The 12,682-nt window shown below is 41.0% G+C and overlaps 1 protein-coding gene across 1 annotated transcript; it reads left to right on the top strand.

Annotated features, from left to right (window-relative positions):
* The first annotated feature begins 2,387 nt into the window (after positions 1-2,387).
* Positions 2,388-12,286, top strand: TMEM194B (transmembrane protein 194B). Its single transcript, XM_010563900.1, has 8 exons — positions 2,388-2,584; positions 4,184-4,412; positions 4,589-4,661; positions 5,680-5,773; positions 6,479-6,593; positions 7,242-7,467; positions 9,692-9,868; positions 12,061-12,286. Exons 1-8 carry the CDS (start codon positions 2,495-2,497, stop codon positions 12,284-12,286), a joined length of 1,230 nt encoding a protein of 409 aa, XP_010562202.1. The 5' UTR covers positions 2,388-2,494.
* The last annotated feature ends 396 nt before the right edge of the window (positions 12,287-12,682 follow it).

Raw genomic sequence — 12,682 nt, 5'->3', positions numbered from 1 at the left:
CCTTGCCCGGGTGGTCACAGGCTGGGGGGGAGAGGAGTGTCTCACCCCCCCCCGTCCCGTCCCGTCCCGTCCCGTTGAGAAGAGGGAGCGGGGGACACGTTCTCCTCCCCCCGGTTTCTCTGGGTCTCCGTTCGCCGCCGCTACAGCGCGACCTGCTGCCTCCAGCTTCTGCCCAAAATGGCGCTGCCCTACGGAAAGGCGGGGGCCGCCGCCTCCCTCCCCGCCCGCTTGGGCCGAGAGCTAAAGTGGTTTCCGGGGCCGGAGGCGTCCCCGAGGCGCTCCGCTGTTTTCTCCCGCTTGTCCCACCTGGGTTCGGTTTCCACAAGAATGTTGTGCGTGTGGTGCCTGGTGGGACAGGCAGACGCGGGCGCCGCGGACCGGCCTGGGAGAAGCTGCGTGGACAGCGCGGCACCGAGCGCTCGGGGAGCAAGTGCCCCGCTCCTGCGTGTCGGTGGCAGAGGGGGGAAGGCTGGGTACCGCCGGCACGGGAAACTCGGCTGTAGTCTGCGTTACTCCCGCTGGCTTTCCCCTTAACTTGATTCAGAGAGAGTTGGCTGCAGAACAGAACGAGGGCAGCGAAAACCCGAACGGTGGTTCCCAGCTGTAGCAGTAATTCGTAACTCAAGAAGCTGCTTCCCCCCTCGCCTTGACATGCCCAAGTCTCGGGCATCTTCCAGACTCTGCAGCAGATGCCGATTCTCTCCACTGCTCGTAATGTCAGAAGTCGAGAGTTGCCCTCTGTATGTGTCCTCACGGTAGCTAAAATCCTCGTCCATCTCACGGTTACCTGTTCAGGGGTATCTTTCCTTTTGGAAGGTGATTGTTTCGCTCTGTGGAGCTGATGTCATGTTTGAAGCAAATTATTTTTCTCAGGAAAATGCCTTAAAATTAAGGCAGGTAAGAAAATACTTGCTAGCACTGTATATGGAGGACATTACTTCTAATGTGGATGGACAGTTTATCCATAGTGGCAGAAAATCCTAATATGCCCTGCAGGGAAGGCGTGGGCACTCTCTGCTGCGTTTTGGTCCTGCTAGGGTATTGCTGTTTCCTATCACTGGATCATCTTGGTTTTAGCCCTGGGTAGTGCCCAGCCTCGCCCGCTTGCCGCGTCAGTCGGCAGCACTTTAGAGACGAATGAATCCTTTTGCGGCTTCATCTGATGACTTTTATGGAAGTGCCTGTCAAGAGGTACAGCCAGCCCTTGTCTGAAGGCTTGTGCTCCCTCCCACTGGATTTGCCATGGATGAAAATTAATCAGATGGTTAATTTTTAACAAAAAAAAATGCCCAAATTTTAAGTTTAAGCCAATTTACTTTAGCAGGATGACCTGTGGACACTTTAATTCTGGAATGACTTAATAAACTTATGTAAGAACATCCACACAGGTATTTTTCATTGGCTTAATTAAATTGGTTAAAAAAATAATTTAGCCTAAGTTCAGCTTCCTTACAGAGACAGGGCAGGTTTTTACCTGCAAACAGTATCTCCTTGTCCAGATTGAGACTGTTTTGCACATACTCATTTTGCTGTTCTGAGTGTATGACGGTGTTTTAGCAGTTATTACTGAGCTTGGCTTAGACCTGCATTTTCTATTCAGTGAGCCAGATGATTCCCTCTGTTCAGATCTGTAATTATTTCCTTTATTCTTCTCTTTAATTATGTTCCTGGAACACTGTGGTAATGCACTGTAGGGTATATTTTACACATGTATATAGATCGGAATGTATGTTATTCTTCAAAGTTTGCTCCATAAATCTTTCAGGTGCATTTCTGCTCAAAAGTGCAATCTAATTCTGAAGATCGTAGGGGCTCATGTCATTTCAGGAGAGTTAGACCAATTAGCATCCCTAATTAAATGACTTATGGCAAGCTATCAGTGCAGTTGCCCTATTACATGTCATGGCTGGACCATGTCAGGAAAATTTGTTTTGAAAAGAAGAGTTGTGTTATTTAACATTAGAAACATTTCCGAGGGAGAGGAGTATGATTTCTGTGATCAGCAGCCGTGTCATGTGCGAAATGACTATTTTAATATGTAAGCCTGTTTACCTGCTCAGACTCCCACAGTTGCATTCACCATTGGTATAAGCATCGACTCCGGTGGAGTTACACCCACTCGTGCAAGCAGTGAATTTGGCCCAGGGGCCCTATTCCAGTGCCATCAAAACACTGATACCGAAGCCAAGCTTTTATGGATTACATTTTTTAAAAATAACACCCTAGATTAATTCCCCCCCCTCCCCCAAGGTGTTGCAGTTTACTCTGGAGCCTAAATGACTTGATTAGAAGTCTGATTTGAATTTTCAGCTAAATGGTATTGAACGTGCTACCCTGCAGCATAGTTTTCACGTTTGATTATCTGCAAATTGCTTGTGATTCCCTCGGCATATACAATAATGAAATGGAGGAAAGTTATACATTTGTATTTGATACATGCTAAAAATTAACTTTTCCGCCCCCCCCAGGTAGAAACTGTAGCTTTTTGCAGGAAATGGATGTAATCCAGAAACAGGATGAAAACTGTTACTGCTATGTGCAAAACAGAACCATTCACTTACAGTACATTTGGTCGACTCTTCAGGTAAGAGGCCGTTTGGGGGGATCATTCAGATATGCAATACATTTCTCGTGAACTTTTGCCAGCGAAGCGTATGATCAGTTATCAAGACCAAAGCAGGTTCTCTGTGTAATTGGTAGTTTGAATGGTGTATAGGTAGGACCATGATAAAAACGCAGCATTGTGATCCTCCACTTCGGATGCAGTGAGGTTTGTCTCTCTTTATTCGAAGGATGTCAACCAGGCTTATAGTGTGATGCCACACAAACATTAACTTAGTGTTGTGCTTTATTTTGTTGCACACCTTTTCTGCTGCACACTGTTAACCTCTGCAACAAATGTTTTTGCTTATCACCAAACGCCTTTATAAAACTTTTAAATTTGAGGATAAAATGCAGTTCTGCAACTCACTTGCTGTAGCCTACCAGGCCACAGTATAGGAACGAAAGGCATATTAGATCATGACTAATGTAAAAACAGCAGTAGTAGCAGTGTGTTTTTGTTTTTCTGAGTAACAGAGGGTCATCTTACAAGAAAATACCTTTAGAGATTAGCTCTAAACAATGTAAAAATCTCTCAACAGTGGAAGCAATAACAGCTAAGGGAATAAGCTGACTATCTGCGTGGTTCCTTTTTGTCCCGGGAAGTACGTCTCTGGACAAGGGAAGGAAACAGTTTCACTTCATCTCTGTTGGAGGAATTTGCTCTCAGATAAAGGAAGTGGAACATCTCTCTCTGTTCCCAGGACTGTCTTCCTCAGGAACATGCTGCAGGTGTTTTTATGAACGGTAGCAGACTTCAGGTGGTGAAACCCTCCAGCAGTCACACAAGCTTTTCCTGGAGTAAATGTTCAAAAGCAGGAAGCTCAGATTTTTTCCCACAACAAATTGCTTGCTGACATGTAGTCTCTTCTCCCATTAGAAGCCTGTTTTATTACCTGTTGCATCACTTTTTTTGTAGATGGGTCTTTGCTGTCTAATAGGCCCTGATCAAGAGCTCACAATGAATTACAATCTTCAGGAAGATCATCCCATCTCAGAAGATTGACAAGTTTTTTTACCAGTTTGGTTGGGGAGGGTGCTAGGAGCTAGCAAGAAACCCCAAAATACCCAGCAGGAATGTGCTTATATTTAAATTTCTGGTTATGCTATCTTTCATTTTCCTTATCCCTCTTCTGTCCTTAACATGAAGATTGCATTATTAACTACAAGAAAAGCAAGTCCAGTTTCTTACGGTTCAGGAGGGGAATGGGGAAGCATATGAACATCCAGAAAAGAAACTGTGGTCAAGTCAAATATTACTGGTTTTGTTAGAAATTTGTGTGTGGGTAAGTATCATGGTAAAACCAACCCCACTGAGCTTTTGGATGGATTGAGGCCCCTCTGTAGAACTTCGCTGACATTGAATTCTCTGAATCACCTTGTAAGGCCTAAACAATTAATCTTTGCATAATATGAATAACCAATATTAAACAACTAAGAATTGCACTAGCATTTTATTCTTGAGCTCTCTATACTGATGTTCATTATCACATGTATGGCTTATATGCTATATAGTTCAGAAAAACAAAAAACCCCAGTGATTCTGAGCTACTTCTTTGTGTATTCTGTTGTTTGTTTTTAGGTAAAAGTTAACAGCAGAGAAATGTTCAGGTTTGAGCCTATTTCGGAAAAAAGCAACTGCCGTAATTCAGAAACTGTTTTTGAGTTTGCTGCATGTGCTGTTCAAATCTTCTGGAAACCAGAGACATCTATGGAAACTTTCATGAGCATAAAACAATATGGAGAGGATATTTGTTTCAAAATACAGCCCTTCAAAACTGAACCATACACTGTGAGTGTGAAACGAAAAAGTAAGTAAAAAAGCTTTTGGTTTAGATTACAGATAGATTGGTATTGCCAGTGCTACTGAATGTACCATCTCTTCTGTAAGAAGCTTAGGACTTTTCTGTTGATATTTTATATAATCAGCATTTCAGATTGAATTAGTCTAAAGTCCATTTCTATTTTTTTTCCCCCCTTTTTTTAGTGCTAGATGGAAAGCTCTTGTTTTTGTTTGTAGCTGGAATTTTTCTGTTCCATTTTGCAAACAGCCTGAGCAGGTGAGTACTAGGTGCTGGTTTTTGACCTTCTTTCCCAAAGCCTGTGTGTCTTTGGTCTGTTTTCTAAGCTAAAGAGGTGGTTCTTTGGGAAAGTGAAATAAGAAAACTGAACATATATTTAAAACTCCATACCGATTGTGACGTATCTTGGAGTGCTGCACTCTTATTAATCACGTAGGTGTGTAAGGGTTCTTGTATCCAAGCTTCCTGCACTGGGCAACACCAAGACAATCCTCAGCGAGCAAGTGTGTGGATTCAGGAGAATTCTTTCTCCCTTTTGTAGACCAGTGAGGTTAGCTGAATGCTAAATACTGCTGCATGTATTATAAATGATGCCTTCCTGCAGCAAGAAATGCTTAGGATGAGGTCATCTGGGCCCTCCTCTGCCTCCTCCTTTGTGCCAACCTTTCCCTATTGTTCTTTTGATGCACGTTTTGCATAGCATGTAAGGGAGGGTACTTACTGTTACAGCAAAACATGTGTCTCATGACTTCAAAGCAAAATGAGTCACAAACTAATTGTCAGGAGGCACCTCTAAAACAAGCAGAGCAGCAATAGGTTTTATAGAGTTAACTCTGAATTCAAAGTCAGACTTCATAAATGCATAAGCTTAGAAAAAAAAGCTTTTGGGTTTGGGGAGGTTTTTTTTTATTTTTAATTAACCCCCCCCCCCCCCCCCCATAACTTTTCTTGCAGTACAGAAGCATGTCAGTACATAGAAGAAAATGAAATTACTAGAAGCTAGAAGGTCAATGAAATCGGAAATAGTGTGAGCTTTAAAAAAAAACCACCAACACAATCTCCTAGCCTGTAACAACTCCAGTGACCTGAAGTATCTGTTGGGAATTTTTCCTTACACAGATTTAGTATCTAAACTGGGCCTGTTAACCATGTAACTACAACTCTAACTTACAGTTGTGTTAAGTTCTTATTGAAGATCACTGCTGTTTTTACAGATGTTGGCAACTTAACCAATTACAAATTATACTTCTCACCATCTTCTCTCGTTCTCTTACAGGAGTACCAAGTTCTTCTACCTTTCTGGAATAATACTGGGTGTTCTTGCTCTGCTAGTCTTTGTCCTGTTGACACTTAAAAGGTTTATTCCAAGGGTAAATCTACATTTATAAAACAAAATAATAATAATCATCAACATAATACAGAAGTGAAGAGTACGGAGCCAGATTCTTTCTGATCTTGCTCTGGTTTTGTGGCCAGGTAACTCCATTGAAATGACTGCAGGATTTCTTGCGTCAAGTAAACAGAATTAGGTTAGAATCAAGTTCTAGTTAGCTTGCTCCTGAGTTTAAAGTAACAGGACATTGTTGATTTACAAGAAGAGGTTATTCTGAAATGTAAATTCTTTTATTGGACTGGAGCTAAGCTTAATTTTGAATCTATGAATCAGTCTAAATCCAAATGTAGTTTTAGTGGCAACTGGGACAGATTCTGTTCCATTTGCCAGAGACAATTCATTGCAAGGCAGATGTGAATTTTTCCTTTACTTTTACAAAGTCCGTGCATTCCCACAATATTGCTGAGATATGTTAATTGGAAATATGTTGCAATAGGCTTATACCATGACATGGGGACATGATACACAAATACAGAGATGCAGCTGCTCCACTTAAAATTGATATTGTTTAGTCGTAGCATGCAGAGCGCTGTACAGTGGAAGTCTAACACAGATCATAAGCTGTGTAGCTCTACTGAATATCACATCTGGTTTTGGCTGTGAGTTCCCTTGCACACAATGGTCCTGATTCTGACTTGAATTTTTTTTTATTTTTTAAAGTTTTTTAAAATTTTATTTCCAGCACAGTACTTTCTGGATCTTAATGAGTGGCTGCTGGATGTCCTCTCTATATTTTATTTACTGCTTCAAAGAGAATATGCAGTGGTTGTGGTCTGAACACAGAAACTATTTGTTAGGTAAGAAAATTATCAAAAAACGTGCTCAGATTTTGTTTAATTTAGTGGTTAGATGAATACCTGCCCATAAAAAACAAAATCAAGTGACTCTTTTATGGAGCACTTTTTTCTCCTAAACTGTAGACATTGGAATATTCCAAAGGTTCCTAATTCATTCAAATGAGTGTCTACTCACATTGTGTCATTAGATAAGGAGTTTGATATAGTGGGCCAGCAGCAGCTTTAAGAGCAGATTTTGCCTGTATTACTTGTTCATTGATTTGCCACTACATACGTTCTGTGTAACAGCAAAAGGGCCGCTATGCTGGTTTGTATTTTGCTGCATTTGGGAACTGGATGCATAAATTGCTAACTGGATGCGGCTGCAGGGGCTGACAAATCTATTGATCTGGCACCTGCCTCGACATTCACGCACAGGGAGAATTCACGTGCAGCTTGTAGCATTAGCTAAAGGCCGTTCACAGATCACCTCGTGAACTCTTGGCACACTTTTGAAATATCAAGCACATACAACATAGTGCAAGTATCTATAAGACAAGAAACAGCAGGCTATACTTCACAGCAGTTGCAAGCTTTGTGAACGAAACTAATGAAGTTTATATGGGTAGTTTGCATCTTTTTCTCCATGTCCTCCTTTTGTTTCTACAGGGTATTTTCTGGCTGTTGGAATTACCAGCTTTGCCATTTGCTATCAGCATGGACCGCTTACCAGTGAACTGAGCATAACCTTGTTCACGTGGACGCTACAATTAACAGCCTTTGTCTTGATTTATTGTGGTGTGACCATACCTCAAGTTGCGTATGCGCTAATTGCAGTCAGCCTCTGTTCAAAAGGCCTGTGTTACCCCCTTGGTGCTGCTTGTCACATAGGCAGGTTTGTATCTATCTGTGAACGTGCAAGTCCCTGTATCACCAGGAAATACTGGAGGCTGATAATGAAAAGACCCTTACACTTGAATAGTGAGAAAAGCTTTAAAGCCCTGAGACACAGGAATTCAATTATTTTCCATTTGGCAGTTTTAAGCATGAGTTTTGTTCTATGGAGAATGGAGAAATGTGATTGTGCTCTTAAGTACAAATGTAGCATCTTCTAGTCTGCAGCATATGGTAACCAAAACATTTCTGTTTGGTTGGTTGATTAGACTGCAGAAATACTGCCTCAAGTTTCCTGTGTAGTGAGATAATCTGCAGGTAACTCATACTGAATCTTACGGGATAAAAGTGTACTATCACCGAGGAAGATGATGTTAAAAAGTCCCTGTAGATTAGATAGTGTAGAGTTCAGAGACTAAAAACCCGTGTCCACAAAAGTAATGGTTTCCATTCATTTTAGTTTTCCAAGGTTGTTATCCTAGATGTACATGTCTACGTTTAATTCGTGGAAACAATCTGTTATCGCTGTGGAGCTATTCCCCTGTACTCCCAGAGTGCCTTTTATATTGTGGCATTTGGAATGGGAACTGCTTGCAATATGTAGACCTTAAGTTTGCTAAGCATTTTCATTAGCAATATGGGAACAACATGTTTGCTCATCCCTGAATTTGAAGCATGTTTTATCACAAATACAACACAATGAAGATTCTAAAAAGTTCTGCCAATGTACATCTGTTTTTTACCTTCAGTGATGGCATCCAGATTGAGAGACTTTAGGGCAGACTGGTCTGTAGCTGTGGACTTCTGCTGAACAGCAGAGAACCAGGAAGAGGCAAAGGCTAGAACTGGCATAACCAAAAGAATAAAAAACAAATAATTTCTTTTTTTAGTCTTTTACACCTTGTTTAGTTTTGAAGAACATATTGCTTTGCTGTTGTGCTCTTTTTAGATGTTGAAGGGTGGACTGGGTTGAAACTTTTTTATTTTAGGTAGAATTCATCATTTGTTGAAGAGTGATTTTTTGCCTGCAGCTGAAAAGCACAAACTGTTTCAAAAGCAACATACAGAATCAATACTTAACCTGATGTAAGCAGGTTCAGCTCACTCTGAAATCAGTAAGATTTGGCTATAAGCTCACTGAAGTCAGAACATACCTGTTTTACCCTGAAACGCTGTAGTTTTCCATGTGGACCTCTTTTTTGTTTTCATGATCTGATGCATGCTTCTATAAAGCCAAAAAGGACTGAAATAGAGCTCTACAAATTTATCTTAGGACAATAAGGGGGGGGGGGGGGGGGGGGGGGAAACAGTTTCAAAACACTAAGCAGTAGCACCAAACTGTGGCGCCCTGATGCCAGATACACAGTTCAGAGCAGCAGATACATCAAAATAACTAAGAATCTTGTGTTATTTGTTGTTAAGATCAGTACTGATCCCACTGAGCCAGCAAGACCTTGACCATTTGACCTGAACCAGGGCTACAGTTTGTTCTTGCTTTACGGGGGAAATAAGGCAAAAAGTGAATGCTGCTGGTTGGAGCAGGTGTTTTTATACAGAGCTGAAAGTTTTATGGGCATCCAGCCCTTGCTTATCTTAACTCATCACAACATTTAAATTGAAAGCAGTCGACAGAAGGGAACAGAACATGGCACACTTTCTAATTGATATCTAATTATATTATACATTGCTACGCAGCAGCTAAAAAAAACATCAGATTGTAAACATTTTGGCCTCACACTACTCAGTTTTGTAATTTAAAGCAAGATTTAAGAGAAGCGATCTAGTAAACAACATGAACAACTCATAACAGACTTAGAGCACTGCTTATCTTTGAAGTTACATATGCAGACTGGGTTTTGATTCAGCCCATGTCTCTGCAGACACGTTTTGCATATTGCACCTAAAAATGGCTGAGCAAGCAGCTATCTATTTAATTCGATGAGATTTTAGCCCATGCATACACAATAAGGACCTGATCCAAAGCTCATTTGAAGCTCATTAGATAACATTCTGTGGAATTCTACAACTTTGATTAAGACCTACGGTAAATAGGCTAGCAAACATTAGCCACCTTGTCCTAAAATTTTAATGCAAGAACATAGCTTGTCCTCTTAAAAGGATAAAAGTGATTAATGCATGTTAATAACAGATAGTAGAGAAAAAGGATGACAATAATTATGTGCCAGAAGACTTTAGGAATACTAATTGTTTTAATTTCATTCTAGAAAAATGAAGAACCACTTTAAATCAAAAAAGTTAGTGTTTAAATACCTTACTGAAGAGGAGTATCGAGAACAAGGTGAAACAGAAACTATCAGAGCTCTGGAGGAGCTACGCTCATTGTGCAGGAACCCTGACTTCCCATCATGGTTAGCTATATCCAAACTCCAGTCACCACACAGGTAAGAAAATTTGGCTTCTCTAAAACAGGAAACACATTGTACAGACACTGTTACACAGCAGACTCAGATGCTACTTCAGGCACTGTTCAGGTGTGTTTATCTTGCATGCAGTCAGATGTGCGGGTAGCTTTATCTACTTGAGTAATCCCACTAAAGATCACAGCCATACCTCTCAAGGATTTTACTTGCTGGTAGTATTAAACCCCCTGTTTGTTCCTCTCAGACCATAAATTACTCTGAGAGTTTGCAGATGTTCACAGCTAATTCATGGTAATGGCAGCTTTCCCTAAAAAGTATACACTTCCTACAGTGCCTCTGTAAGTTCCTACACAGTGACCCAAGTGGCTGTCTAACCAGTGAAATACCCCTTTCTTCAGTTTTGAGAGCAGTACACTTTTGCATTGCGTAGTATTGGGGCAGGCTGAAGACACATGCTCAAATATTACTTGTATTAAGTTCTCTAACTGCAAGCCTGCACAGCCAAGAAGTCCTATTACTTGTAGTATCAACCGATACCTAAGACTAAGAATACAGAGGAAGAAAAATCAGTGCCTGCACCTATGAAGTATAACAGGTAGAAGAGCTGCTCCAGAGATAGCTTAAGAGACAAACGTAAGACAAATACACGTTAGGAAGGGAAGGGGCAGATAAATGCAGCCAGAAAATATTGCAGAATATAAAATTAATCATAATAGCAGTGTATTTCTGTCAAAAATGAAACTTTGAGATATTGAGCAGAGTTTCACATATTACCCAGCCACAAAGACTTGGCCCTTGCCACAGAACCAAGTGTCACAATTTCAAAGAAGCCCCAGTCAGCTTGGAATTTAATCAATAGAAAGTTAAAACTAGTTTCAGAACTTTCATCTTCTTGGATGGTCACACAGACAGCCTCTGTGCCAGGTTTTATAAACTTACTGTGAAACTATCTTATTTTCTAAGATACTTGCATTCTATAGCACTATTTAAAGATACAAAAAAGTGAAAACTCACTGCAGTATTGCAAAGCAAAATACTGCCAAATGCACAGAACAGTTGAGACACACGTATTTTCTAGCCATCACTTAGTTAATATAGCTCTTACGAACTGTTCACTATAAAAATACAAAAATAAAAAGAACCAACAGAAGTCTGATTTAAAGTTGAGTACCCTTTCAAGCTTCCATTAAGCATCAGAAGATAGTTCAACACAAGGCAAACCTGTAAAACACAGCCAGTCCAACTCTATTCCCCATTTAGACTAACAGTGCTTCCAAGAAGAGCGAGGTGACAACATTCATCTCACAGAAATGTTAAGTCTAAAATGTAAATTATTGATCAGTTTACCAGATATATCAGAACTCCAGAATGTAGCTGCATTTCCTTCTTCTTAAGTTTCTCTGATGCTGTCGACACTTACCCAGGTGTCAGAACTGCCGTCTGTTTCCACACGCTTGCCAGAAACCTCCAGCTCTGTTCTATCTCTTCAATGTACTTGTCCACTGAAAGTAAGATTTGTGACAAATTGAAATGTAGGGTCAGTGCTAAGTTCATGCTTTGTTCTGCCAGACTTCCAGTTTGGCATTTACTTGGAGCAGCTGCAGAATTCCCAGTCTGCAGCTCCACATTCACCAAAAGCAGGAATTCTTTGGCAAGACTTTAGCTCAGCCTGCCCAGAGTGTGCATGCAGCACCAGAAGCAAGGTGATGGCACAGCAACGTAGGAATGTGAAGTTCTCACCTTCTTTTCCTTTCATTAGCAATGTCAACTTACCTGAATTCTTACAGCCTTTGTCTCAAATATTCTACAGCTTTAATTTATTTTTAGAAGCTAAAGTATATTCTATCCAACTGTACAAGCGCTTACTCTGGATTACCCCAGGAGTACTGACAAGATGAGAAAACGAAGTTAGATCTCCCTCCTTAGTCACAAGACCTTGCAGATGGCCTCCAGAAGAGCAGAAGTTACTTATATAGAAAAGAATAAAGACTGAAAAGATGAGGCAGGAAGAGAAATCTTCAGGGTTTCTGCCATCCATTGCGATTTACGCTCTGTTGTTCAGGTCTCCCTAGCTCATGTTGCAATTTCCCCTCATCTGCACTGCCTGTGGTCATGTCCTTACAACATCCCTGCTTAACTGGCACTATCCCCTGCATTTACAGTGGTTTTTTTCATTTCTCAGCTGATGAATTCTCTCTTTAAAAATCTGGCAGGTTTGCAGGTTTTATTCTGGGATCTCCCCACATCTCACCTGCAGAAACAAAGGCACATGATGAGGAATATGGCATTGGGAGCTTCTTCCTGGAAGAGCAGCTCTTTGAGACAAGGGCAGAATCTGAGCAAGATGATCCAGCCAATTCCATCCATGAAGGAGATGAGGAGGATGAAGATGAAATGCATAAACAAATATCATTTCCATATGCTACTGAGTTGCTCTGAGTTTTGGGAAATAACCAAAAAAAGGAGAGGGAAAACACATTCGTCCTAGGAAGGATACAGACTGAGAACTCACGCTTGGTGATTTCTTGTGGTTGCTGGTGGACAAACAAGGATTTCTGAAAAAACTGTTTCCTATATCACTGATTTTGCCTCATTAGAGCAACAGAAGGAAGCCACAGCAGCTGTTCAAGTGAAGAGAATTCTCATGCTATTGGTACTTTTAACTGGGGAAGTAACTGGGGAAGTAAATGTTGCTTATTTCCAAAGCAAGTACTGGCAGCAGCCTGTCCCACCAGGATGCCTTGTTTTTCCAAGGATGCTACCTCTAGAGAACAGAGTATCTGTTCTGGCCCTTTTCATTGTCAGGTCCTCTGTGCTGAGCATTAGAGGGAGGAA

The sequence above is a fragment of the Haliaeetus leucocephalus genome, unplaced genomic scaffold (assembly GCF_000737465.1).
Source record: "Haliaeetus leucocephalus isolate CR32 unplaced genomic scaffold, Haliaeetus_leucocephalus-4.0 Scaffold1, whole genome shotgun sequence".
NCBI classification, from domain to species: domain Eukaryota; kingdom Metazoa; phylum Chordata; class Aves; order Accipitriformes; family Accipitridae; genus Haliaeetus; species Haliaeetus leucocephalus.
The sequence above is the reverse complement of the archived record's forward strand: the minus strand, read 5'-3'. Positions and strand labels throughout refer to the sequence as shown.

Bases quoted from the DNA above. Each gene is read 5' to 3' on its own strand.
- TMEM194B (XM_010563900.1), top strand. From the start codon at position 2,495: ATGGATGTAATCCAGAAACAGGATGAAAACTGTTACTGCTATGTGCAA. The intron at 2,585-4,183 runs GTAAGAGGCCGT...GTTTGTTTTTAG, and splicing joins ACATTTGGTCGACTCTTCAG to GTAAAAGTTAACAGCAGAGA. The intron at 5,774-6,478 runs GTAAATCTACAT...TTTTATTTCCAG, and splicing joins TTAAAAGGTTTATTCCAAGG to CACAGTACTTTCTGGATCTT.